Genomic DNA, 27,287 nt, shown 5'->3' on the forward strand with positions numbered 1-27,287 from the left:
TTGTTTCTCATAGAGTTCTATTGTGGCATATAATAATAGGTACTCTATATAAATTAAATTAAAAATAAAGCTCCAGCAGGTTGCACAGGTTGGCTGTTAATAAATACATCTCTGGGTAATTGTGCCCCAAGACCAGCTCATGACCACTCTCCCTCAACCAGAGAATTATACAAAAATAAATACAGGCTTGAGGGTGGGGTGGGAGGGGAGGACATGCCCAATTCCATTCTGCAAGTTCTTACACCATCCCCCCATGCCACTTCTCTCCACTGGTATTGCCACAGGGAACCCCATGCTCACTGGAGAGCTGAGGGACAGAGAGGCCTCTCTCCAGTCGAGCATTCTCAGAAGCAAAGGACTGTTCACTGAACAGACCACACATCCCATCTGAACCCTCTGGGGAGGGGGGCGGGTGATGCAGGGGCTGCCCCTCCCCAGAGAGGGGAAACCTGTTATTGCTCATCTCACAAGCAGCTCCTACAAGAACCAGACCAGACAGAGGCACAGTGCAAGCACCAGGAGGGACATACCATTGTTCAGAGCCACAGGGACCGCCACCAGCACAGCTAGGACCCCCAGAGTCTGGGTCAGGGGTCCCCAGAGCTGAGGAGGCAATACACACACGCTCTCTGCAGGGTCTGCTAGGGTAGAAGACCTCTTTGGGGGCTCAAGGCTTGGGCCTGAACCCCCTTCATCCTGGGGGCTTACATGGGGCCTGGCCAGGCTGGATGGACAGACTTCAGTCCCTAAGGGACCAAGGAGGGAGAGATCTTGCCCCTGCGAGACCAGAGTGGTTGGCTCCTGGCCAGATATAGAAATCAACCTGTCTGCCAACTCAGTGGTAAACTCCATCTGGGCTTCTGTGGCCCCTGAGGACCCAGTCACCCCAGATATCATCCTACTCACATGCAAAGAGTCAGAGTCCTTGCTCGTCCCCTTCTCTGGAGCCTCACTGAACTGACCCTCTATACCCAGAGCCACAGGGCTGTTACATCCAGAACCCTCTGCCCATGGGAGCCACACATCTCCCATAGTGGCTACCACAGAAGGGGCCCCCGAGAGGATTTCTGGAGGTGATTCCTTAGGGGTGTCCCCTTCTGGGCTGGAGGGTATGATGGAGAGCCCCTCTTCCCCCTCCCCCTCCTCATCAGGGTCCTCGGTGTCCTTGATGAGCTCCACACCGCGCCCCAGCCGGGCATAGTGCAGCGTGATCTCCTCAGCCAGGGCACTGTTCAGGGCCCGCTCAGGGCCAGGCCATTTCAAGATCAGGTCGCGGTCTGTGAGTATGCCCAGGGGATGGCTGGGGGACACCCCTCCATCTATGGAACCCTCCCCACCACCTCCTGCCCCACCAGCAGCCACGGCAGCCCGCAGGCGGCTCAGGTGGGACAGGTAGAGCTGCTCCAGCTCCTGGTCGATGGTGTCCTCTCCAAGCAGCTCCTCCAACCCACTCACGACCTCCAGCCCCCCAGGAGGCTTGTCCATGATAGCTCCCACTATGGGCTCCTTTCGGCCCCTTCCATTCTCGCTGGATACTTCCCACGTGGCCTCCATCTGTCGCTGGCTTGGTTCCAGGAGAGGCCCAGCTGCCCCCTCACTTGCATCAGGCCCCGAGGCCTGGTCCCGGGGAGAGCGACCCAGGCCACAGAGAGAAGAAGAGAGGGGAATCCTGATGGCCGGTGCCTGGGGAACCTCTGTGAAAGTCACAGGCGGGCTGCTTCTGGTGACATCACCTTCTTCTGGGGGTCTGCCAGTCACTGTAACTTCAGAAACCTGGAAACCATGTGGGGAGGAGGTGGGAGGGGAGAGAAAGAGAAGGGAAGAGGCAGGGAAAAAAGCAGAGACAGTAAGAACTGGTGACAGCCTGCATCAAGCCCCACAAGTGTTTCCAGATGAAATCTCTTTAAAGAACTATAATTTCCTTAACTCCAAAGACCATGCCTATATTAAAATAGATGGATAAAAGAGGACTTCCTGCAGATCATAAAGCTGAGGAATTCAGTAGGCACCAATACCTGGTGAACAACTATCAGTAAAAACTATTGGTTGACCTCCAAAACATATCCAGGACATCCATATGAATTCATGTTATTTTCTCTTTAAAAACATTGTATTTCCTAGCACTGTCTTTTGACAAGGCCTAGGAACAATGACCAGTCTAGTAGCAACAAGCATTCCTAGCTCCCAGATCTTGGTTTCTAAATACCATTCTCCACTAAAAGGAATCAGGGATCCTGAAATAAATGACTGTTTTTCAAGTCTGGGGCAGGAAAAGTACAAGATGAGGTTGTGACATATTGACATACCAGAATGTGAGAAAGTGCTCAAAGAATGTTGGGGATGTGTCAAAACAAGTCTGGAGCCAATGAAAATAAACTCCCACTGGCCAGAGACAGTTCAACTTAAGTAGTTAAATTTATTATCAAAATAAATAGGTGCAATGGTTGAAACTCATCAAATATGTTTAAAATTCATGAGTTAATAATTGGTCACCTTTGGTGTTCATTTCTTCTGAAAACTGGTAAATGAAAGGGGAAATTTTAAATATTTATCCAGCTTTTTCTATACAAACTATATATATCCTCAGTGTATATATGCTCAAGGTAGCCAAATAGTTGATATGAGAAAGCTTTTCTTTAGAGAAGAATTACAGCTAATAAATAAAATGGAAATAGAAGTAAACAGGATTGATTCTATTAAAATTACTTTAATAACAGATTTAATAAATTTATTTAATAAAAATTAAGTTTAATAAATTAATTAAATCTAATATTAGATCAAATAAAATAGAATAAATTAATAAAAATTAAGTAGAAATGTGTTTCCACGTGGATGCAATCAGCCAAATCCAGTCTGTGGGAAACTCTATAGGACAAACAAGTCTTCATCAACAAACAAATTGTAAAATAGATTTAAAATTCTAAAAAGACTCATCAACCAAATGCAATGTGTTGACCTTGTTTGGACCCTAAAACACGTACAATATAAGGAAATTTGAACACTGACAAAATATTTGGTAATACTAAGGAATTACCATTAATCTTCTGAGGGGAATGATGCATTGTGGGTTTTTTTTTGTGAGTGCTTAATTTTCTGAAATATAAACTGAAGTATTCGTGGATGACATAATGTCTAAATCTCAAAAATAATTTCATAGGGAAGGCGAGAAGAAGGGGTGGGTGGAGTATAGAAAAAGTAGGAATGGATGTGCTAAAATTTGTTGAAGCTGGGTGATAAGTATATGTGGGTTCCTTATACTAGTTTCATTATTATTATTATTATTATCATTATTATTATTATTTTGGTTGCTCCTATGGCATGCAGAATCTTAATTTCCCTGACCAGGGATCAAACCCATACCCTGTGCAGTGGAAGCATGGAATCTTAACCACTGGACTGCCAGGGAATTCCTGGTTTCTTTACTTTGATATGTTTGAAAATCTTTGCAATAAAAAGTTAACACACACACACACTTACATCTCTAGAATCTCTCTCTCTCCCTGCCAGCACCAGCATCATTCACCTGGACCACTGCAGTAACCTCCTCTTCCTAAGGGTCCCCCAGCTTCTGCCCTCAACCCCACGGTCTATTTTCCTCAAAGCAGCCAGAGGGAACCTGCTAAACCCTGTCAGATCACAGCCCTACTCTGTTCCCCTGACATATAGAGTAAAAGCCAGAGTCCTCTCCACAGCCCATGAGGTCCCACACAATCTGTCCTCCCCAACCTCTCCCACCTCCCTCCTGCCGCTCCCCTGCACTCACTCTGCCCCTCTGCACTGACCTCCTCGCTGCTCCTCACACATATTAGCCACAGCCCCGGTGGGGGACTTTGCACTAGCCTGGGATGTTCTTCCCTTAGTTATCCACATGCCTCACTATTTCACTTTCTTCAGCTCTTCACTCAAATCTCACTGACCGCTAAGGCCTTCCCTGGCCACCCAGTCTGAAGTTGCAAACATCTCCCCTCCTCTAAACCCCCCTCCCACACACACATCCACATACTCTCTCCTTATCTCTTTATTTCCTTCCCTTAGCACTATCATCTAAAATACCATATTTTTAAAATTTGTTTTTTAATTGGTAAAATACCATATATTTTAACTACTGCTTTGTTTTATTATGTCTCACTCCACTAAAATGTAAGTAAACCCCATGAAGACAGTATTTTTGGTCATTACTATGTTACCAGTGTCCATAACAGTGCTTGGCACAGAGCAAGCACTCAATAAATATTTGCTAAACAAATGACATTTCTATAAGCCCAAGCAAATAACTGCATTCTACCCTTCTGCCACCAAGTTCTGACTTGGGGTCTCCCTCGACTCAGTGGACATGAGTTTGAGCAAACTCCAAGAGATAGCGAAGGACAGGGAAGCCCGGTGTGCTGCAGTCCATGAGGTCACAAAAGAGTCGGACACAACTTAGCGACTAAACAGCAACAAACTTCTACCGAGGGTTGACCCAGAGCAAGTCAGTCCCCACCACCCAGCCTCTCATCGGGCCACTCATCCAGAGGCTTCCAGGTCTGCTTACCTGAAGTGTCATCTGGGGCCACGGACGGAGAGGTGTAGGGGCCACCAAGGGACCCACTGTCTCCTGGACATCAGGACGCTCTGCTGGAAAGAGGAGGACAGTGTTGGGGCCAGGCAAGTATATGAACTGGCCTGGTTTGATTAAGAAAATATATGCTTCTAGCCAGTAGTCAGATTTGCCTCTGAAGCTTTCTGTGACAATCTAAGGCAGAGGGTGCCTCTTAATTTATGGAGAAAGAAGAGGAAGATAGAAATGGTAAATATAAGCTAAAACTCCCACAGCCTGCCAATTGCTTACCCACAGCAGGGGTATTATCGTCCGCACTCTTCATCTTCAGCTCTTCGTTAGGCCTGTGGGGCGGAGGAGAGAATGCATGGATCTGATGCCCTGAAAGGCCAGTTCTGCCACCTACCGGCACTTTCTGAGCCTCTCTGCTGGCCCACCCTCACCTGATAGCTGCAGTTTCTCTTCTGCTGCCTCTCTCTATCCTCTGGTCATAAAGTCTACACACTCACTGTAGAAAACTGACGAAATACAGGAACGTGTAAAGAAGCAGGAGAAAAGTCATGCATCAGCCAGAGGCAACCACCATTACTGTTCTGGAAAATTTCATTCCACACATTCTACGAATCATTTAGATTCTACAGGCATAATTTTGCAGCTGGTTTTGTCCATTTAACAGTAAGAAGCAGAATTATATACTTTTGTAACCATCTGAAATGGCTGCTTACTGCTCCTATCACATGGGCTGACCTTAACGTACATAGCCATTCCCTTCCTACTGGGCAGCTAGGTTATTTCTTTCATCTTGCTCTGGCAAAGCAGACTTCAGCAGACATCACTGGACATAGCTTAATGAACATTTTGGATTATTTTTCTAGGGTATATTTCTGGCTGTGGAGGAAACCATCTTTTCCAAGAAATGGTAAGTGAGGACTGTGGGACACAGGAAACAGCAACAGGAAGGAAAGAAGCAAATGGAAAACGGGAAGGTCAGAAAAAAAGGCAGTTATTTGAGGTCACAGGGGCCTAGGTCCCTCCGCCAACCCTCCACCCATTGCTGTATCAGCCTGGCAGGATACTTAACCTTCCTGAACCTCACCCTCCTCATCTTAAAAAGGAGCACAGAGGAGCCAGGATGCGTACACCAAGCACAGGGCAGTCGTAGGAAATGAGGACTTCAAGCCAGACACCAGGGCCTGGCACAGAGCAGCGGCTGAAGAGATATTTGTTGGTCTTTTCCTCCTTTGCCAGGCAAGTCTGACCCCAAGGTCTGAGTAGCAGAAACCAAGCGTATTTCACCCAGTCCCTACCACAGGTGAGGGCATGAGGATCATGCGGAAATCATTGTTCTCATGAGTATCAGCTGTTTCCAATGAGGGACCCATTAACTAAAATCATGTGGAGATCTGAGAAGAGCTGAGGCAATAGCTCAGAGCTTTTCTCTTTCTAAGAAGTAACAGTATGATATTGGTACTTCCGGAAGTGGTTGCAACTTTTTTGAAAACATATAATCAATTATCTTCACAATTACCTACAGAAACAGAATTATCACTAGCTGACCTGAATATAGTACTTACTATGGTACTTCGTAGCATAGCTTCACATAGCTTCACATGTATTCACTTAATTCTCATGAGAACCCTATGAGATACTTTTATTCCTTTGAAGTAGACAGTATTATCCTTATCTTACAGATGATGAAACAGAACCCAAGTAAACAGCTCAGTCATGCAGTAAAGATAGAAATGTAGGCCTTTCAGCTCCTAAGTCTGTGCTCTCAACCAACAAACTGATGAGGGAGGCTGGGATCTTACCATAGCCCCATCTCCAATCCTTTCCAGAGTAGATAGGAAGCAGCAATAATGGACAAGATCCCTCCCTCCATCTTCATTCAAGCTTTGCTTTCAATCTGCCTTTTGCCCACACTGTCATTCCCAGTTTCCCTGCCTGTGTGGGACATGTGGCTAGCAGACCACCAGACACAGAAATGGCTGAAAGAACTGCGTTTTATTAGCACCCTTGGGGAGGAAGCTTGAACAATGCATATGGATCTAGAGTCTGGAAGATCCAGAAAGGACCATCTGTCCTTCTCCACAGACTGGGGCTCACCTCTCCCAGAATCAGAGACTACAGGGCATGGAGTGGGTGACTTTAGGAGCTCAGCCATCATCTCCTGCACTTCATGGATGAGAAAGGGAGATTTGGAGCAAACTGGCTTGGTCCTGCACCAGTCCCCTGAGTAGGCTGAAAATCCAGGTCTTTGGATTGTGGCCCAACACAATTCCTGCTGACTTCTTTGGCTAATGTAGTCCTTCATTAAAGAAAATGTCATCTTCCTAGGGTTTTCTCAAGCATCCTTAAGAAGACCCACAAACAAACAGAGAGGCAACTCTCCTTCCAGGGCAGGACTAAGCTAGCCTTCCCCTGCCATCTGGCCCAGTGCATGTACACATCAGACTTCTACAAGCCACTCCAGAGCCCTGGGTGTATATGAGAGATAAGAGGGGAAACTCAGGATGCAGCAACCAGCAGGGAAAGAACTCCATGGTCCATTTGAAGGAAGAGAGAGAAGAAAAACAAAGACATAACAATCCTTCTGCCCCTAGAACATCTCTTCCACAGCCGGAGAGGGTGAGAAGAGGCGGAACATCCAAAAACTGGGTCAAGCAATTCAGCCAATCCCAAGATCCACGAAGCCAGCAGAAGTACACAGGTCACTCTCCCTTCCTCCGACGTCAGAGAAATGAAAGCAGGAGGCACAAACATCTATCGTTCTCCTCCTCCACCGTGGACCCTTTTCACTGATACACCTAAGTCATCTGAAAACCTTCATATCTATCCTTCAAAGCAATACCCTTCCTTTTGCAGAAACTGTTCACAAATGCAGAAACTGAGGCTCAAGGAACTGTCTATACACACTAACTACACACCACTCTGGTAACATCCAAAGAGGGTTCCATTTTGAAGACAGTTTGAAACTTTGGGCCTCAAAAACAAAAAAACAACAACAAAAAAAAAACCCACTAACTATCCTTGAACTGTCATTCACAGTAAATATTTGGAGGCAGGTAGGATTTTAATCAAAAGGAGGATAGTAAAAGAAATGGGAGTACAAATGTATACTGACTCACTAATCGGTAACAGAGAAGAGGGGTTCTTAGAAAACTGGGGAGGGAGATTAAGAACAAAACTGTACCTGCAGTGTGCTTGCTAATTTTTGAGAAGGAAACCTGCCCTTTTGGCACCAACCCCACACATGCCACATGGTATCACCTTAAGGGTTATGAGCAGTCACAAGCTGGAGCACACAGATCAGGGGGCATCTTGGGCATGCATCTTCTGGGTGCTCTCCTGACAGCTAGTCAAGACAGTGTGGCCTAGAAGGGGCCATGTCAGGCCTGCACGCCTGTCTTGTGGGCCTGAGAAGTCTTCCTGCCATCAGGAGACTCAGTGGCCTCTGACCTGATGGCAGCTGAGACTGGGGGTGGGGTTTCTGAAAGAGCTGCTGGGGCCCCCAGCCTGGGCCAGCCAAGACAGAACAAAAAAGTGCATCATCACACAGTGAGTGAGCAAGTGATGGCTGACAACCCCCGTGGAGAAGAGCAAAGCAGACTTTTAGGGATGTCACATCACTGCCGCCACCACCCAAGTCCTCTGAGAGCACCCCCAACACTCGTGTTTTCAAAGAACCTGGCCAGCCCAAAGTGGGTCATGCACTGAAACCCAAAGGGAAACTCAGCAGACCCCAGTTCCCATGCAGTCAGCCCAAAGATAATGCTGACTCTCCAAGGGGACAGGTGGCTTTGCAAACTTGCGCAAGATACTTGGAATCCCAGTTTCCCTGAGCCATATGCTTTCTGAAAAGAATGGGGTTTGAAGGAGGCTGTGAAAGCCAAGTTATGTGGGGCACTGCTTTGCTTTCCCCAGCTGTGTGTGTCAGTTCTGGAACTTACAGACAACCCAGTAGGGTGGAGGGAGGAAGCCGAGCAGTTTATTGTGCTAAGAGTTTCTGTTAAAGCAATGCCTCTATTCACTTCACAGTGACCCACAGTAACAGATACATTTTACATCATAACCCAGCACACGCTCATACATGTGTAAATATATAGACATATATCTGAAAACCAGTTGTTCTTTGAACACTTACCTTTACTACATGTTGTGATGCACTCATTATTTTCTATGCTGCTTTTTAATGTTTGTTGGAGTCGAGTAAACTGATCTCACATCTCAATAAAGGGTCATGACATGTAGTTTTGAATAACCCCAGCTCTGCCACCTACCAGCTGTGTGACCTAGAGCAAGTTACTTAACCTCTCTGTGCCTCAGTTTCCTCATTGTGAAGAGGGTGTAATAGTAATACCTACGTCAGAGAGCTGTTTGGCAGATTGAGGAAATATTTGGAAATTGCCTTTAAAGTGCTTAACCAACAGTTGCTGCTGCTGCTAAGTCGCTTCAGTCATGTCCAACTCTGTGCGACCCCATAAACGGCAGCCAACCAGGCTCCGCCATCCCTGGCATTCTCCAGGCAAGAACACTGGAGTGGGTTGCCATTTTCTTCTCCAATGCATGAAAGTGAAAAGTGAAAGTGAAGTCACTGAGTCACAGTGACTCCCCTCCAAATTCCCACTGAAAGAAACTGAGGCTCTGAAGAGGAAGGAAAACTTGCCCAGCTGGTAAGACCCATCACCCAGCCTGGCACAGCAGTTGAGAACTGGGGTGCCAGAGCAAGAGCTCCCAGCTCAGATCCCGGCTGTACCATTTTCATAAAATGTGGCCTCAGGCCCACATTCTCAACCATGATGCCCTACTAGTTTTCCATGGAATAAAACAGGATCACTTTCCCACTAAAATCCTCACTCTCCAGACAACTAAGATGACCCCTGGCCTGTCCTGTTTCAACTTTGATTGTTCTGATGTCCCAACTGCTAACTCGGATAGCAAGTCAGGTCCCCATTCATTCGCCTACAGATACACCTAAAAATCATGGAGGCCTTACTGTGCATCAGCCCAGGGACAGACCCTGGAGACAAAATGGTGAGCAAATCCAACTAGGAGGCTTACAATTCAGTGTGCAGGAAGATAACAAAAAAAAGATACTCACACTCATTCTTTCAACAAACATTTATTGAGCACCTGTTAAGTGCCAGGCACCGTGACAGGCCCTGTGGGAATACAGTGGTGAACAAAAGCAGACCATGTCCCTACCCCTCACGGAGCTTACAGTCTAGCAGGGCAGAAAGGGTCATCCAATAATCCCCTAATGAACGTCTCACTACAAACTGAGGCCAGGGCCTTCAGAAAAGGAAAGAATGCCCTAGAACAAGGGGCCTTGGCCCAGACTACAGGGTCAGAGAGGGCTTAGGATGCTTAGAAGAAAAATGAGCAATGGAAGGGTTGGGGAGTAAGGGGCTGCTCAGGACTCTATGGAAGAGGTGATGGAGTCAATCTTGAATGAGGAGGATTTGAGGCATCTTTGGGACATCAGCCAAGTAGAGGTACTGAGTTAAAACATATGAGGCTGAAGAAAAAAGCAGAGAGAAAGAGAAGGGCCAGAGAGTTCAGAGGAAATGCAGCAGAGGGTGGTCCCAAGGCAAGGAAAGAAAGTATTTTAAATAGGAGTGCTCAACCACTTCAGGAAAACAAAAATACCCCTATGGAATCTGGTAGATGCAGAGGCAGAAGTGAGTGGAGAGGTGTAGGTACCTCTTCAGAGAGGGGTCAACAGTGAAGGGGAGAAGAGTGATTGGGTGCTAGCCAGGAGCAGCATGGACAGAGGTGAGGTCAAATGACATATTGTTAAGACAGGAGAGACGCTGGCATATATAAAAGCCAATAGAGAGGCTCAGCCAAGGAGGGCAGTGAAAAGCTGCCAGAAGAGAGAGTGTAACTGATTATGTCAGGTTCTGGAGCAAGGTGCAGAAAAATGGAACCCAGAGTGTAAGTAGGGGACTGGCCTAAGGGAGGAAACACAATGGCGGGAAATCAGTTTGCAAGCTTGGGGGCTACAAGTCGTAGGGAGTTCCATTCTTACGGTTTTTACTTGTTTTTTTGAAGCAGGAAGTCTGAAGGTAAAGAACATTCAAAAGAGTCACTTTAGGGACAAGACAAGAGTGGCTCAGAATAAAGTAGGACTGCCAGGCAGGGTGGAAAGTGATCCTGGATCTGTGGAAATGCTCATCTGCTCTGCTATATGACAGTCTCTATCAGGGCTTGCCTGCTTGGCTGATCAGTGCTATAAAAAGACCTGGGCCTGAGGTCATTGGGACAGACAGGCTTCCAGGAGGGGAACTGAAGGATCAAAATGAGGAGCTACAAGGGGCACAGGACCAACATTCTTGGTGAGGGAAACAGCAGGGACAAAGGCTCTGAGGCAGGGGAGGGCAAAGCACCTTGGAAAGACCCCAGTGACAGAAGCTCAGAAGGCAAAGGATGGCGTGAGGTGACACAAGTAGACCTGGAGGCCAGACTGGGGGAGAAGGCAGGAGGTGCTCAAAGGACATGCTGAGGCCTTCCTGGTCTTTATTTTTAAGAGGAATAGGACAATTCCCAAGGGTGTAAGCCGAGGCAGACCTGGAAGACTCTCCTCCCCACACCGGCCCTGGGATTCTGGACTCTGGGAGCCTCAGTTCGCTCATCCAGAAAAGAAGGATCAAAACAGTCTTTCTCATAAAGAACATTGAAAGGGTTAGATAAGATTGTGCACACAAATACTCCGCAGGGTCTCTGCCAGGTCTTGTTCAACAAGCCCTCCATCCCTGCCCCTCCCACCCAGTTCCACCATCAACCCTTTGACAACTTAGCACCAGTGTGCAGTTTTTGCCCTATTTGAACCTAGCACTGTGCCCAGCACACGGCAGGCCTTCAATAAATGCTTGTTGATGGGTCATCTCTAAGCCTGAGGGTTATCAAAAGCTTAGTCCAGCAACCTGAGGAATGCAGCCATTTCAGTTTCTGAGCTGTATCCTAAGGGCTAGCGCAGACTTCTCCCATGTCCCAACACGATGTGGCTGTGCTGGTGCACAACAGGCCTGCAGCCAACACTTTCTGAATGGGGAGCCTTCTATGACAGGGCTCCCGCAGAAGGCTAGCCCCTAAGATCCTCTACCATCTCCTAAGAGGGCTGGGTCGCAGGGAGTGGCTGTTCTTCAACAGCGCTCCATGTCACCGGCAGCACCCAGCTTTTAAAACAATAATAAGTTGAAATGTACTCGCCAAGAAAGCCACCGACCTACAAAGAAAATCTTATCACTGATCATCGCTGATCTTGCAGTGAGCACCAACCTCCCTTTTGCAAGAGCTGAGATCAAGATAAAGAAGCTATCAAAAGCCATCTGCCCACTTAAAATAATATCACAAGTCATGTTAGGAACCACAGACCTGGGGCCAGATACCAAAACAATTGTCTGAACGGGCCGCTTCAATTTCTCCTTAAAACCACCCATGTATTTTAAAAGAAAAACACCCTCTCCACCCACCTTGGCCCTGCAAGCTTTTGATTTCTCTGTTCCCTTCCTTTCACACTCTAAAATGACCAAACTCTGCTACCCAAACTGTCGCGTCTTAGACAGAGCTCCCACAACAGCTGCCTGGGATGACGACTTGGGAAAACTGACAGAAATGAGGGTGATTCTGGGGCACTGGAACAACTCAATTATCTTGATCTAGGTGATGGTTTCACAAAGGCGTACATATGTAAAAATCTACTGAGCTTTACACTTAAGATCAATAAAGAAAAAAAAAAGATAAAAGGAAAGCAAGACATGCTGGAAACATAGAAACACCAGGAGTAAAACGTAGAATTTGCCCTGAATCCTATCAGGCCTTCAAGAGGAACAGTAGTTTTTTAAAAAGTCCCTACCTCTCTTCCCTGGTCCTGTCACTCACTAGCTGAGTATACTTGAATAAGTTGGCTCACTTCTCTGAGCTACCTCAGTTTTCCTCTCTATTAAATGGCCATTATCATAGCGTCTACAGCATACAGCATGCACAGCAGGACTCAAAAGAGAACAAACTCGAAGCCCTCACAGAGATCAGTAAATGCTGGCCACTGTCAATCTTTCGAAGCTGCCACTATGCTTCAGTTACCTTGCCCATGCTTGCTGCATCCAATCCAAGCACCAAAGTGACTGTCAAATCCCTTTAGCAGATGGGAAAACTGAGGCTCACAGATGAAGAAACTGACGCAAGGCTACACAGCTGATGACGGGCAGAGAGGAGATGGGGAACAGAATCCAAGAAACCATCTGTGATTCCCTAAGTATTAGTATTGACATCTATATGGTCCCACTAAAAGCCAGGCTCAGTTCCAAATGCTCTTGTCTCCTGTGAAACAGGTGCAATAATTATGTTTTACAGATGAGAGTACTGAGGCACAGTGCAGTGAGATGAGTTGCCCAAGGTCATGAGGCTAATAGACAGGACCAGGATTTGAACTCAGGCACTCATGTCAGAATCCACTCACCACTGCAAGGACATCCCTGCTGCCTGCCCTGTTCAGGTTACTGTGGGGCTCACTGGTTGGTAAGTGGGTACTTGTCTGCTTGCTCACTTACCCAGGCACATCTGCACACCAGACCCAAGCTAGACCTTTTGAACCACTCACAGCCTAAGACTTTGCCAGAATCACATCTTGCTGCAGCCAGAGGCTTCTGATTAAGCATATACAAGATCCAAAAAGCATTTTCCCATTCCAATTTCCAGTTCTCCAAAGAGCGGGGAAATGTATGCATTTCCCTCAAGTGCACAAAGAATCTACTTATCCCAGGTTAGACTTAGGTGGTTCCCCTCAAAATCAGGCCTAGCTGCTACTCTTGAAGAACTCGTGACTTGATAGGAGAATCTTATATCAAGACCTTCTGGGATTAACGGGTTCATTCTCCCAGGACCTGAATGGTCCGTCATAGGTGGTACAGCAAAAACAAAGATCAAGAGCTTCCAGTCCAGGCCCATCTGGTTCTGCCTCTGCCAGAGGCACTGCTTGCCTGTGAAAGCAGGGGCTCAGCCCAACTCCACAGAAGATATCAGACTATATTAGAGCAAAGCAGGAAAGAGCACACAGGCTTCAAGATCAGACATGGCTGAACTGGAAAAGCCAGGCGCCCTCACTTCCTCAACCAGTTAATCTCTCTGTAACCCTGGCCTCCTGCTCCATCAAATGGGGATCAGATTCCCCGCCTCCCACTGGCAATGCCCTTGGTCCACACTACCATATCACTGCAGTTCTCTTCACTCCAGCACATTATTCTTCATTCACACCAGATTCATTCCCACCTCAGGACCTTTGCACTTGCTGTTCTCGCTCCCTAGAACACCCTTGCTCCCATATGTGCATAGCTATTCTTCTTTATCATTTAGGGCCCAGTTTAAACAGCACCTCCTCAGAAAGTCCTCCCTGTTCCCTTTTCTACAACTCCCCATATCTGTACATAACTCTTTATCAGCATCCAGGATTCACTCCCTCAAAGGCCCTCCCCAAACATCCTGCCTAAAGCAGCTATTCCCTCCCAAACTATCCCCTTACTCTATTTTACTTTTCTCTCAGCAGTTAATCTTATCCTAAGTATCTTATATACCTGTGGGTTTTTTCAAACCACGCTTATAAAAGCTTGTATGAACCTTGAGGGCAGGGAAGATGTCTGTCTTGTTCAGGGCTTTACAGTGGACCTCAATAAATCAATGAAACCCCAGTAATTAAAACAGCCTAGCACATGTTTGGTCTCCATTACTCTTTGACTAACTGAACGTGCCCTCCTCCCTGTTCTGGACAGCAGGCCTGAGGGTTGTTGGAATGCTTGTCCTCCATCCTAAACACAGCCCTGCGTTGGCGGAGGTGGCGCTGGCAGACATTACCTGCGCCTCATCGGCTTCATGCAGCTCTTCAGCTGCCTGGCCTCAGCCTCCACCGGGCCCTGGCACTCGGGCTGTGGCTCCAGCTGCTGCTGCTGGAGCAGCCCTTCAGCATCAGTGGGTATGGGAGCGGGTGCAATCCGGAGCAGAACTGTGTAGTTGCGGCCGTGGTTGTTGGCCCAGAAAGTGCCCTCGGGGGTCTCATAGCGCACCACGAAGTCCAGGCGCGCCCCATCGCCCGCGCCCTCAGCAAAGGGCAGCTGGAAGGCAAAGCGGTCGGTGCGGCCACCGTCGTCGGGCGAGGAGGCGGACACCTGGCCAGGGCCCAGGCCAAGGCCCAGATCCAAGATGGGATCTCCTGCTCCTGGTCCTCCCACTCCTGCCCCCGGCGGGCTGCGCGGGACGTAGCGTGCTGGGTGGTCGCAGAAGGAAGCCCAGCCGTCGTGTGAGGCCCGCACGTGCACCACCTTCTCGAAAGAGCGGTTCAGCACGCGGACCAACCCTCGCAGCACTGGCGGGCGCCCCCCAGGCACCCACACCCCGGCACCCCCGGGGACCGCTCCGGGAGGCGGCAGCAGCGCCTCCAGCTCCACCATGACGCGCCCCAAGCGCTCCAGACGGCCCGGCGCGGGCGGCAGCGAAAATGTGGGCACCAGGTAAAACCCCCCGCCAGCGGGAACGGGGCACAACGGCGAGGGCTCGGGGCAAGCCTCCTCTTCCTCCTCCCCTTCATCCCCATCCTCGCCATCGTCGTCCTCAGCCCCGCCGCCGTCACCATCTTGCCCGGCCGCCGCCGCCATCTTGCCCGCCCCGGGCCCGCCCCACGGCCGGTAGCGGCGCAGCTGCGCCAGCGGCAGCCCCAGGGCCTCGTCGGCGAACAGCACCCTCCGCGGGGCCACCGCTGCCTCTACTGAGGTGCGGGGCTCGCCCGAGGCCAGCGAGGGGGGCGCGGGATGCCGCAGCGGGGGCTCCACAGGGGCCGTGCGCGCCATATTGGCGGCGGCGGCGGCACCGACGGCACCGGCGGCGGGACCGGCGGGGGCAGGGCCTGAAGCGGCGGGCAGCCAATGGGAAGGCCAGCGCGGGGGCGGGTTACGACTCACGGGGGACGTAGGCGGTGAGATGAAGACAGGTATAGCAGAGAACCAATGGGGATCCGCGCATGCGTGACGTAGGCGATGAAGCGCGTGCAGGGGAAGCACACAACCAATGGGGATGCCCGAGAGTGGGCGGTGTAGGAGGCGGGATGATCGAGGAATCAATAGAGAGGCCTGGATGCGTCGGGGGTGCGGTCCCGGGATGAAGAGAGCAGAAGTAGGATAGCTAATGGGGAAGTGTGAGCAGGGGTGGCGGGGAAAATGGAATGGCTACAGAAGATGGGAGCAGCAGGGAGCGAACAGAAAGGCCAGAAAAGTAGGAGATCCGTAGGTTGCGTAGGTAGTGGGACGGAAGAGAGACAGCAAGGAGCCAATGGGGAGCCGCGCGCCCGTGATGTAAGGAAGGATGACGCTAATAGCGTCAGTGAGCCAATGGAGAGTCTTGTAAGTGTGCACTATGCCTTTAAGGGGCGGTGCCAGGGCAGACGTAACCAATAAGGAGGCTAAAAAAGATGAACAGGAAGTGGTGTCAGCAGCTTCAGCGGGGAGGGGAGAGGAAGAGCCAATGGGGTGGGCGGAAGTAGCAAGGAAGAGCTGCCGGGTAGCCAATGGGGGAGCCAGAGTGAAAGCAGTTGAGAGCGCAAAGGGCAGTGCTAGAACTGGATGAACCAGTGCCGAAGCCAGGAAGTGTAGAAGGACCCGGAGGCGGGACTGCAAAGAGCAGAACCAACTGGGATGTTTTAGGTGTTGTGAAGAAGATGAACAGCCAATAAGGAGGCCAGAGAAGAGGACAGTGCGTAGGCCGCCTGCCACTGATCTGTAGAATGTAGGCAGCCTTTAGGAAGAGTACACCTCTGACGGATGAATTTACGTTCTCCTTAATCCTCTGTGACTCCGTTACCCCAGGAGTGTGAATGCCCAGAGCCCCTGAAGACCTAGATTGCATCCTCGTGTGAAACCTAAGAAGGCAAAACGGACCTCTCCTGTCGCAGTTACTGGCCTGCCCGACTCAGCTCCGAGCCTTGAGCGGTACCACTCACTAGCCAAGAATGCCCCTGATTATCATCTTCAGTATTCTCCAGACTTGGCATCATTCTTGAGTGAATGGCCAAATGAAAGTCAGAGCTTTGTGGTGAAGATTAGCTTTTTCTAACTCCAGCTCAGAAACACTGATGACTGTGTGCATTCAGGAGTTGGTTGGGCATGTTGGCAGATATTGACTAATGTAATCACAAATCAGAGCCCAGTCTTTCTTGCCTGACTCCACACCCCACAGTGGCCTCACCTCCCTTCTTTCTGTCTCGGGTCTCTACTCCTGTTCCCTTCAAGAGTAACGCTCCTTCTTGTCATCTAATGAACTCCTCTCACTCCCCTTCCACTCTTATTTTGAAACCCTGCCTCCTGTGGGAACAGAATTGTAGCTTATGTCCATTGAACATGACCATTCATACATTCTCCCTCCATCCTGGGAGGATTTTTCTGAACATCCACTGTATGGAAGGTTCTGACTCACAACATCCCTAGGAGAAAGGCAGTTCTCCCGGCGGGCTCCCCTCCTCAGGTCTGTGTCCAGGATAGGGTCGTGGGCCAGGAACTAATATGTTTAGTTGCAAATAACAGGGAAACCCACACAAAATAATACGGGCTTAAACAAGATAGAACTTTTTTTTTTTTTTTCTCACCTAAAATTTCAAGATGTTAAGTAGTCCAGGAACAACTTCGTCTGTGTCCTGGTCTGGTCTAAGACTGCCATCCTTCAACAAATCCTGTCAGCTCTCCATCTGCTATATTTCCCAAATACGCCTCTCCCACTCCCTCCACTGCCAGCACCATCACCAGTCACATGGGTTACAGTAGCCTTCCTCTCACTGATGCCTCTGCTTCCACCCTCACTCCTACAGTCCATTCTGCATTCAGCAATCAAAGGGATCCTCTTAAATCCTATGACAGTTCACATCTCTCCCCTGCTCACAACCCTCCCATGGCCTTCTGCTCATTCAGTAAAAGCCAAAGTCCTTACCATGGGCTATAAGGTCCTGTATGGTTCAGTGCCCCTCCCCCCAGAGCCCTCTTTTACCTCACCTCCTACCCCTGTTTCTCTCACTTGCACCACTCTAACCACACGGACCTCCTTGGTATATTTTGAGCAGATCAGGCATATTCCCACATCAGGATCTTAGCACTGGCTATTTCCTCTGGAATTGCTCAGATATCATCCACATGACTCCCCGCCTCACCTCCTTCAAATCTTTGTCAAAGGCCCACTTCTCTGCAGACTTTCACCAACCTCTCTATTTAATCCTGTCCCCTCTCCCACCGAAGCCTCCTCTGCAAGAGGATGTAGTCCAGTGTAGAGAGGCGGTGACCCCAGCCTCTGCCCACTTGACTCCTTGGTCCTCGCTGTGCACGAGTCCTGGCCCCCAACAGCAGCAGCATCACCCCTCACTCAGCCTTCTCCCTCCTTTTCTGGTGTTCCTCTCACAGAGTAAGAGGATGGGTAGGGGCCCTGTGGGGAGGATACAACCCACGCCTTGGACTCTGAAAGGGAAGAAAGAGCCCCCTCTCTCAGGAGGGAGGCAAAGGTACTGGGGCAGGGAATGGGGCCTCAGCTTCTAGAACTGACCTGGTTTATAGTTATATAGTTCAGACCACCCAAGTCCACAAGGAGCAAGGGGACATCCGTAAAGTCAGACTCCTTCCTGACAAGCACGTTCCTCACCCCATCACTTGCTCTTAACCACATGCCACATTTTTTAAGCTCCTGCTGTATGCAGGATCCCTGAAGGCCTCCAGCCTGAGACCTTACCCCACTTGGTGCCTCCCCTGGCTGCTCAGCACACATGGGCCATCTTTGGGTCTCAGACATATCCTACCACCTCAAACACCTCAACCAGTGAAATTGTTTTGAACTAATGGTAGGGAGAGTTGGTGTTTTTTTTTTTTTTCTTTATTGTTGTTGTTGGCTGGGGTTTTTTTTTTAGGTCTTTTTTTCTCTATTCACTTTTTTTTTTTTTTCTTGTCTTACAAAGCCAGGCCACCAGGCCCCTCTGCGCTTTTCCAGAAAGGTAAGTCTGAGTGGAGGAAAGATGCTCTCCTTCTTTTGAAAACTTGGGAGGTGATGGGGAGAAAAAGAAGTAAAGGGGTGGGTCTTAGACAGGAGGCTTATACCATGTGAATAAGCTCTTCCCAATTTCTTTTCCCCAGGCCTGAAGCCGGTCTTGCAGATGGGTTGGAGTAGACGTTGGATGGCAGAACCCTAGGCTCTGCAGGGCACTGGAGTGCCAAGGGCAGAGTCTCAGCCATGGCTTATCTGGAGAAGCCCCTGGGAGGCTGCTCACGCCTGTTGACCATTGATTGGAGGGAATGCTCACTGAGGTGAGGAAATGCAGCCACCAAGTCTTGGACAACCTGAAACCTTCAAGCCCACCGAAGAATCTCCAAATCTCAGAACCTCCCTGTCATTGCAGCCTAGAATTTAACATGTGAGACCATTGTGCTCAAGGAAACATGGGGGTTTCAAACTCCACCACCAATGGGACACAGGGCCCCTATTCACCAGCTCTGTCATCCCAGTCACATTGCTGGACTACCTCATGTCTGTTTTCCAGATATGTGTAACAGCAGTGATGACAGATGGATCTCCAAGGGCTGTGGTGAGGATTGAACATGATCAGTTGTGAGAAGTGTTCAGTGCTGTGCCTAGCACATGGAAAATCTGAGAGAACTGTCAGCTATGGGGATGATGGTGGATATTTGGAATTCTAAATCCTTAGAAACCGGGATTTGTCAGAGTAGAAAATTACAAAAGCTGAGGGCCTCAGAAGCATCAGAACATGATGTACCTGACCATGAGAAGTTTGGTGTCCCAATGGGCCTCTCCAGGCTTTGTGAGGATGGATATATTAATACTGGGGCCTGGTTGGGACCTTCCTGGTAGGGTAGCCTCTGGGTCAGAGTTCTCAGGCCCTGAGATATAATGAGGCAAGACTTTTCTCCCTTTCCTCATTCAGTGATGTTCAGTAGATTCTGGGAGTGATTCCCAGACTCTTGGATTCTGTGACTTGTGAGGGGGTAGGGAGGGACTCCCTGCATTTTTTCTCGGTGAATTAACTTCTATGACCCTCACCCTCGGTGAGAAGATGAGTTGCAAGTATGTCCAGATCTCCTCATCCTTGGGCAGTAAAAGCATGATGACCATGTCAGTTCCACTTAAGGGTAAACAGGCCTGAGAGCAAGGCCTCTGGAAATGCAACCCTATTTCATTTCTTTCCCTGGCATTTACTATCCACACATAGTCTGTAGTTCGTCTCTCCCTTTCCTCGGAGACCCTCACATATGCCTTCACTCACGGAGTGGCATCTCTATGTGCCTTAGAAGCCCCTGTGATTTATTTGAGTTCTTTTCCCTTTTTTTTCTAACTCTACACAATTGTTTTAAAAACTGTGGTTTCTCATGAGCCTTGTTATCTCATTGATACCTCTCACCTCTGTAGTGAGGGGAAGAAATCATATTTTCAGATGACTCGTAAAGGGCAAAGAAAAAACCCAAAATTTCAAAATTTCCGTTTAAGTCTCATAATCAAGAAGAGAAGAAACAGCAAGCGAGTGAGAGAGAGAGAGAGAAGAAAAAAACTATGAGAACCCCCCCCACCCCGTGATTATCAGCGTACACACTCATCAAAAAAAATTGGATTATTAGAAGAGAGAGGTCTGTGGCTTCCACACCGTGGTTTTTCTTCTCGGTATAAAAGCAAAGTTGTTTTTGATATGTGACAGTTTCCCACAAGCCAAGCTGATCCTTTTCTGTCAGTCCAGTTCACCAAGGTGAGTGTCCCCACTCTCCCCCACCAGATGTGGGTACAACGGAAGAGACGACAGTGAGGTAGGCATTGAGGGGATCAGGGGCCCTTGGGGACTGTCAAGACGCACACAGCTCCTGTGGTCCTGGTCAGGTAAGGTATTATTTACAGTAATAATAGTAATAACAAACGCCAGAAGACTGATCGATCAAGCACTTAATCAGTGCTGAGGCAGAGGCAAAGATAAATAAATGGATCAATGTGTGGATGGGTAAGATATTTTAAATATATCAACTGCCAATCTTTATGAATTGCAGAGCTTTGAACAACTTGAAATTTTATCCGGGTAAAACTGGAAATTTTAACTACGTCTGTGGCATCTCTTCAGCTCTTCTCTCTTGATACCTCCCATCCCTCTCTGTCTCGTTCTTTTTATGTTTCTCTGCCCTACTCTTTTTCTCTTTCTCTGGAATGCACAATCTCCATCCCTCTGTCTCGCTCTGGCTCTGACCATCTCCCCTGTTGCTGTCTCCTCCATCTTGACCACACTCCGTCTGCCTCCTTTCCTTCATCTCTCCCACCACCTTTCCTATTCACTTGTCTTGCCTTCTCCCTGCCTGCCTCCCCACACCCCAACGTCTAGCACGTAACCTTGTACAGTTGGCGGTTAATAAGTGTGTTAAGTAATGTTGAGAAGGACATTTACATTTTACAAGAATGAGCTTCGATTCTGTTTGCCCTGATCAAAAGAGGAGTTGGGTTGGGCTGAGCCTTTAACATGAACTTGTGCTTGCACCGCATGATGAAAGCCTCCTGGGGGGCACTTCACACCATTGTCAACCATGGTTTAGCTGCGGGGTCATACCCTTAGGACCTGGTGTGTGTGTGTGTGTGGCCAGGATCCATGTCCAGTAACAGAGTAGATCATTCAGGGTCAGTGTGATTTTGTCTCTGCAGGCTTAGCAAGTGCCCACTGAGTGTTAACTGTTAGTATTTTTTTTTAACCAAATTAGAATCATGCTATCTGGCTACCTGTTGATTTTGTTTCTGCTTTATTCAATTAATAGGAGCATTTTTTTAGGTCACTGAAAAAATGTTTCAACATAAAACGATCTTTTATAACTGTCCAGACTATCCTCACATTGGTGTGAACCACAGCTGATTTGACCAAGTGCTGATTTTTGGACATTCGGGTTGTTTCTAGTTTTTTCCCATAAGCATCCCTGATTAATCCCTCAGATTCCTACAAGTCGAGTGGCTAGGGCAAAGGGTTTGTGCATTTTTAAGGTTTCTGACCCTTTCTACACATTGTTCTCCCAAATGGTTATCCTGTTTTATGTTCCCTCTACTTTAGCTAACCATGGGTGGGTATTATCATTTTTTAGTCCTTTCTCAACATAACAGGTAATAAAAATATTACCATGTTGTTGAAATTTGCACCTTTTGATATAGTGTTTGTTGACCATTCGTGCTTCTCTCCCCCCCCAGTTGTCTGGTCATGTCCTTAGTCCTAATAGGGTGTTCATTATTTTAATTTATTGATGTATCACAGCTCTTTATATGAAAGAATATTAACCTTTCCTCAGCCATACATATACAGCAAATATTCTCTCTCAATCATATGCTGAAGTTGTTTTTCTATTTCTGCTGTTTTATGATGCTTATGATGTTTTTATATTGTCAACGAGGTTAGTCTTTTCTTCTGTGGTTACTGTCTCTGGTTTTATGCTTAGAAAGTCCTTTCCCACTTGAAAATGAGATAAATGTTCACCTGTGTTGGCTTCTATTCTCTTTTATGGCTTCATTTTTTCCATTTACTTTAGAGGTTAAGAGTGTGGGTATTGGAGCCAAACTGTCTGGGACAAACCCAACCTCAGCCCAAGCAATCTGTGTGATTTTTAGCCAGGCATCTAACTTCTCTATACCTTCATTTCCTCATTGGTACTGTGATGGTACGAACCTCAAAGGGTGGTTGCAAGGATTAAATCTCTCATCCTTCTTAAATGCTTAGCATAGGGCCTGGCATACAATAAACCCAAGATCAATATAAGATATTATTATTTATCCCTTTAATGAATCTGGAATTTATTTTAGGGTAGATGATGAGGGTGACATTTCACACTGGGCAGGGAGGGGTTGGTGGGAAAATGGACTGGTCAGTCATTAACTTTATTGTCCCCTTAATTATCCCAGAAACATTTGTTAAACAGTCTCTTTCAAATGTCTCCTGATTTGAAATGCCACATGCCACATTCATCACAACTCCATTCCCTGTAGATGTTGGTCTGTATTTGAGCTTTTCCCCTTCTGTTCTGTTCCTCAGTGTCTCTTCTGGTGCCAGGGCCACAGCATTTTGTGATTGTTGCTCTTTGCTACAATGTAGCACCCACTGAAAGCCCTGGCACCTTGCCCTTTGTTATTCCTCTGTTATTGTGGAATAACAAAGGATCAGTTCCTCCAGCCAGAGACCAACAACTGTTCTCACTTGGAGCATCTCTTTCTCTGTCTCTCTCCGTCTCCCTCTCTCTCTGTCTCTCTTATCTGTCTCTTTGTCTCTCCCCATCTCTGTGTTGTTTCTGTCTCTCTTGTTCTCTGTCTTTGACGTTCTGCTCCTGTGGGTTCCTTAGTCCTCACTGTCTCTCCTTTCTCATTATCTTTCTCATTCTCTTTGTTTCTCTCTCCGAGTGTCTCTCTGTCCCTCCCCATGTCTCTCCCATCTCTCTCTGTAGCTCTTGTCCTCTGGGTCTCTCTTTGTCTCTCTCTATCCCTGTCTCCAGCCATTCCCCTGGATAGAAGGGCAGTTATCAAATCAAAGGCCTGCAGACACCTAGCCGCTCACCCAGACACAGAGCACAAGGCCACTGGCCCTCATCCACTCCACACCCCTCCCCTTCGCAGCATACAGAGGGGTCAGGTTGAGGCCAGGACATGGGCAGGACGACTCCATGAAGCCCTCACAGAGACATAGTGGCAGAGTTGAGACCCGAGCTCAGATTCCGAGACTCTTAGAGGGGCCCTGGCTCTGTCTCTCTCCCCAACTGTAGGCCTCAGACTACTCCTCGGCACCCATCACAGGCACAGGGGGACCCTGGGCTGCCTCCCATCTGCTGCCGTTCCCCCTTCAGCCCTCTCACGAGTTGGACCCTTAGGGTCACAGTGTGGGGCCAGCCTCACAAGAGCTAGGCTGGGTGGGGTCCCAGGGCCCCATGAGTCAGGAAGCCTCATGGCCAGAGGGTGGTGATACTAGAGGGACATAAGTTGGTCTGTTTGTGAGTCTGGCTGTGGACAGGGCTCAGCCATGTCCCCAGAGTTGGCATTGGTCCCTGGGACTCTATCCCGGAGCCCCTCCAGAGAGCCTGATGGTGCACTCTCTACTGGCAAAAACCAGGGCCTTTCCTGCTCCCATGAGGTCCTAGCCAAAGGTGTGCTGGCCTCAACGTCCCCTTTCTTCCCTCCCCCATCTCTGGCAGAGTGGCTGTGAGTCTGGGAGCTTTGTCCCAGAATGGACCAGAAGACAGACCCTTCACGGGTCCATCTACTGATCACTGACATTTCATTAAGCATTTAGCAGGCATTAAATTTGGAAGATGGGTACTATTACTGTTTCAATTTACATATGAGCCTGAAGACAGTTACAGCTGGTTAGTGTCAGAGCCTGGTTCCAGGCTGGGGGAAGCAGAGAGGATGATTCTGACTTTCCTGCTTTCCCAGAACTTAGGAGGGAGGCCGAGGGGAGGCTTGCTGCAATTCCAGGCCTGGTAGGCAGGAGGCACTGTGAACTTCAGGAAGTTCCAGTGAATTTGGGCACCAGGGACGTTGGCCTTCACATACTGAGAAGTTGAGCCCATGGACTCCACAGAGTCTGTGGGTTTGAGATTCTGGGATCCTTTGAATCTAAGAAATAACGTTCTATGATTCTAAGGTTCTCGCATAGCACCATTTGAAGACTCCGAGGGCCCCAGTCTCTGTGGGGTCTGCATGGCACTCCCCAAGCGTCAAACCTTGGGCCTCTCCATGGCCCAAGAAGGGCCAGGTCTACAGGGCCCAGGGTTCGTCATGGTGGCCAGATGGATGTCACTTACCACATCCGCCAGCACCCACATCACCACACCTGGGCCAAACCAGCTGCAGGACGGGATGGCCAATTCTCGGAATGAAACCCGTGGGGTGGGGTACCTGCCCCCTTCTTTTCCTCCTTGGTACTGATGAAGCCCAGTGCATCCGGCCGCCATGACGTCAATGGCAGAAATATCTGGGGAAGTCGGGGGCCGTGACAGCAGGGCTCAGATGCAGACCCCGATACGAAAATATAATCTGTGTCCCAGAAACATCCTCCATGTGGCTTCTGAGAAATAGTCAGAAAGGGACGCCCCAACAGACAGTGCAGGAAGCCGGCTGCCCAGTCTGGCCCTCCAGGTACCCCACCACCAGACAGACCATATCCACGGCCCCTTTCTGAGAATGTATCTATGCTGCCCTGACTCAGGTGGTTCCAGATATACCTGGGGAAGTGGTTTCTTACATGCTGTGGACAAGGGTCCAGGCGACTGGAGAACCGACCACAAGCTAGCCTTGTGGAGTAGGCCAGAGTGCTGGGAAACATTCATGCATCCACCAAAATCGGTACTGGTTTGCTCAGGTCTTCTGTGACAAAGTACTACAAACTAGGTGGCTTACAACAATAGAAATGGTTTGTCGCACAGTTCTGAAGGCCGAAGTCCAAGATCAAGGTGTTAGCAGGGGTGGTTCCTCGTAGGGGTATGAGAATCTGTTCATGCATCTTTCATAGCTTTGGATGGTTTGCTGGCAGCCTGATGTCCCTTGGCTTGTTCAAGCCTCACCGTGATCTCTGCCTGCCTTCATCCACTCATTCATTCACTCACGTCTTCAGGGTCTTCAACACTCTCTGGCCCTTGTTCTGAGCCTCCATAGACCCAGGCTCTTAATTCTCAGGCAGTAATGTCCAAGCCCCTGAAAGACTAGGGGTTTAAATACCTGGATTCTTACCCCTACTTCCTTCAGCACCATAGCTCTGACACCCACTTTGAGCTGACAGCAAAGGAAAAAAGGGGTTACTGCCCCCTCAGAACCCTCCCTTCTACTCCTCAGGTCTGCTCTCAGCAGCTCTGTGCCCATCCCAGTGCTGTGGGGTGAGATTGGGACATGAACACACACACACACGCACACACTTTCTGGAGAAAGTAGAGTTCTCAAGTCACCATGGGGCTGTGGGACACTGTACCTGGTTAGCCACTTTCACAGCATGGAAGTTGGACTTGGCAGTCCCTTCCAGTTCTGGCTTCCTCTCAGACTGGGATTACATGAATCTGAGAAACCAAAGCCCTGCCTAGCGAAGAGTGTAAGGTTCTGGAGCCATTTAGGAGGACTTTCTGGACAGGGCTTGCATACAGGAAGAGGAGCAAGCATTCTGGGTAGGTCGAATAGCATGAGCAATGGCTGGGAGGCAGGCCTGCAAAGCAGAGATTGGGGTAAACTCTGGTGGGAGCCAAGTCAAGGAGCTTATACCAGCCCTGGCTCAAGAGAATCTGTATTTCCTCCTCTCTGGTACCTGCTCTGCCAGCTCTGTGCAGGGTGGGAGTGTGGAGATGATCTTAGAGATGCCCGCCTAAGCTCCAGACTTCACTCAGCTCCTACCCAGCCTTGCCACTTGCACATCTAATGCCAGACTTTCCATGTCCCTCCACGCCTGGATCATGACCCCCCAACCCTGCTCCCCTATGTCTCTCCCATCTCAGGTCATGTCAGCTCTGTCCTTCCAGCTGCCCAGCTAACACCCATAAGTCACCATGACCCGCCCTCTCTCACTTCCCACATCCAAGCTGCCATCCAGTTCTCCTGACTCCACCTTCAAAACATAACTAGAATCCACCCACTTCTCACCATCTCCACTGCCATCAGCCTGGTCTGGACTATTGCTTGCCCTGGACTATTGTAGTAGCCTCCTCACTATTCCCCCTACTTCTGCCCTCACCTCCCTGGAGCATCCCCCTCTTACAGCAGCCAGAGGGATTTTTTGAGTCCATGCCCCCCTCTTACTCCCAAATATGCCCAAGTCACTGGGGTAACAATGCTCCCAGGAGAAAATCAGAACCCAGTCCTAGCAGGGTCAGCAAAGGTTGTGTGGCTTGTACCCAGTTCTGGGAGGACAGGAGGGCAGAGGCTTGAAGTCCACTACTCAAGTGCTGATATCTACCCTGACTGAAGCTCCCAAAACCAGCCTGAAATCCCCAGCAAGGTTGTGCCAGTGTGTGCGGGCAAGCTGTGTACTCGGTCTATGTATGTCTGCATGGGGGGTGTGCTTGGAGACACAGTAGGCACAGCTGTGTCCCTGACACCAAGTATGTGCGTGCACATGCACACACATGTGACCAGAGCTGGGGTCCCTTTGGGACAGTCCCTGGCCAATGCCTGCTCTGACCAGAGGGGGTGTCCGCATGGTTCAAACAGTTAAGTATTTCGTACACGCACAGCCCAGCACACATGTAACTTCCTTCTTCTTGTGTCCCTGCAGCCTGCCCTTGAACAAGGACCCAATGCCCAACCCCAGGCCAGCCAAGCCCTTGGCCCCTTCCTTGGTACTCAGCCCATCCCCAGGAGCCTCGCCCAGCTGGAGGGCTGCACCCAAGGCCTCAGACCAGCTGGGCACCAAGAGCCCGGGGACAATTTTCCAAGGCCGGGATCTCCGAAGCGGGGCCCACACCTCCTCTTCCTCCTTGAACCCCATGCCACCATCACAGCTGCAGGTAAGACCTAGGGTCCAGGATAGGGCAGGCAGGGTGGGGCACCTGGGCCTACAGGTGCCGACCTTTACTGTGGCACTGGGAGGGGGGGCCCAGCCGGGGCACAGGAAGTGGTTTTCTGGGTCCCAGGCAAGTCTGTGACTTATGCAGATGTCACAGGGCCAAGAAAGTCCCCACATAGCAGGTCTCAGAGATTCGAGGCTCTCGCCGACCTCCCAACCCATATCTCAGGAGAGGAGACCCCA

At 49.2% G+C, this 27,287-nt stretch overlaps 2 protein-coding genes across 18 annotated transcripts in view; one reads left to right on the plus strand and one right to left on the minus strand.

Moving 5' to 3' along the window:
* Positions 1-15,740, minus strand: PPP1R3F (protein phosphatase 1 regulatory subunit 3F). Of its 2 annotated transcripts, none has more exons than XM_070290014.1 (4): positions 14,390-15,740; positions 4,832-4,884; positions 4,535-4,617; positions 1-1,773 (listed from the first exon to the last, which is right to left on the minus strand). In XM_070290014.1, the coding sequence occupies exons 1-4, from the start codon at positions 15,376-15,378 to the stop codon at positions 478-480; spliced, it is 2,421 nt and encodes an 806-aa protein (XP_070146115.1). In that variant the 5' UTR covers positions 15,379-15,740; the 3' UTR covers positions 1-477. The 2 variants fall into 2 exon arrangements, with proteins under 2 accessions (XP_070146115.1, XP_070146114.1); XM_070290013.1 differs by having other exon boundaries at positions 4,535-4,614; positions 14,390-15,557.
* The window catches only part of FOXP3 (forkhead box P3), a 19,300-nt gene continuing 6,695 nt past the window's right edge, over positions 14,683-27,287 (plus strand). For 2 of the 16 annotated variants that reach the window (XM_070290016.1, XM_070290028.1), the window contains exons 1-5: positions 14,683-15,042; positions 16,390-16,512; positions 18,513-18,548; positions 18,688-18,858; positions 26,814-27,045. In XM_070290016.1, the coding sequence (XP_070146117.1) occupies positions 18,785-18,858; positions 26,814-27,045 (306 nt within the window). In that variant the 5' untranslated portion in view covers positions 14,683-15,042; positions 16,390-16,512; positions 18,513-18,548; positions 18,688-18,784. Of the gene's footprint in view, positions 15,043-15,620; positions 15,928-16,389; positions 16,709-18,512; positions 18,549-18,687; positions 18,859-20,057; positions 20,307-20,337; positions 20,435-26,813; positions 27,046-27,287 lie in introns of those variants that run through there. The other 14 variants (XM_070290021.1, XM_070290029.1, XM_070290026.1 and 11 more) reach the window with 12 other exon arrangements.

This window comes from Ovis canadensis, chromosome X, assembly GCF_042477335.2.
Source record: "Ovis canadensis isolate MfBH-ARS-UI-01 breed Bighorn chromosome X, ARS-UI_OviCan_v2, whole genome shotgun sequence".
NCBI lineage: Eukaryota > Metazoa > Chordata > Mammalia > Artiodactyla > Bovidae > Ovis > Ovis canadensis.

Excerpts from the sequence above, each read along its gene's own strand:
- PPP1R3F (XM_070290014.1), bottom strand. The coding sequence starts at position 15,378 with ATGGCGCGCACGGCCCCTGTGGAGCCCCCGCTGCGGCATCCCGCGCCC. Across the intron at positions 4,618-4,831 it reads CGATAATACCCCTGCTGTGG|CAGAGCGTCCTGATGTCCAG; the intron begins GTAAGCAATTGG and ends TCCTCTTTCCAG. Across the intron at positions 1,774-4,534 it reads GGCCCCAGATGACACTTCAG|GTTTCTGAAGTTACAGTGAC; the intron begins GTAAGCAGACCT and ends CATGGTTTCCAG.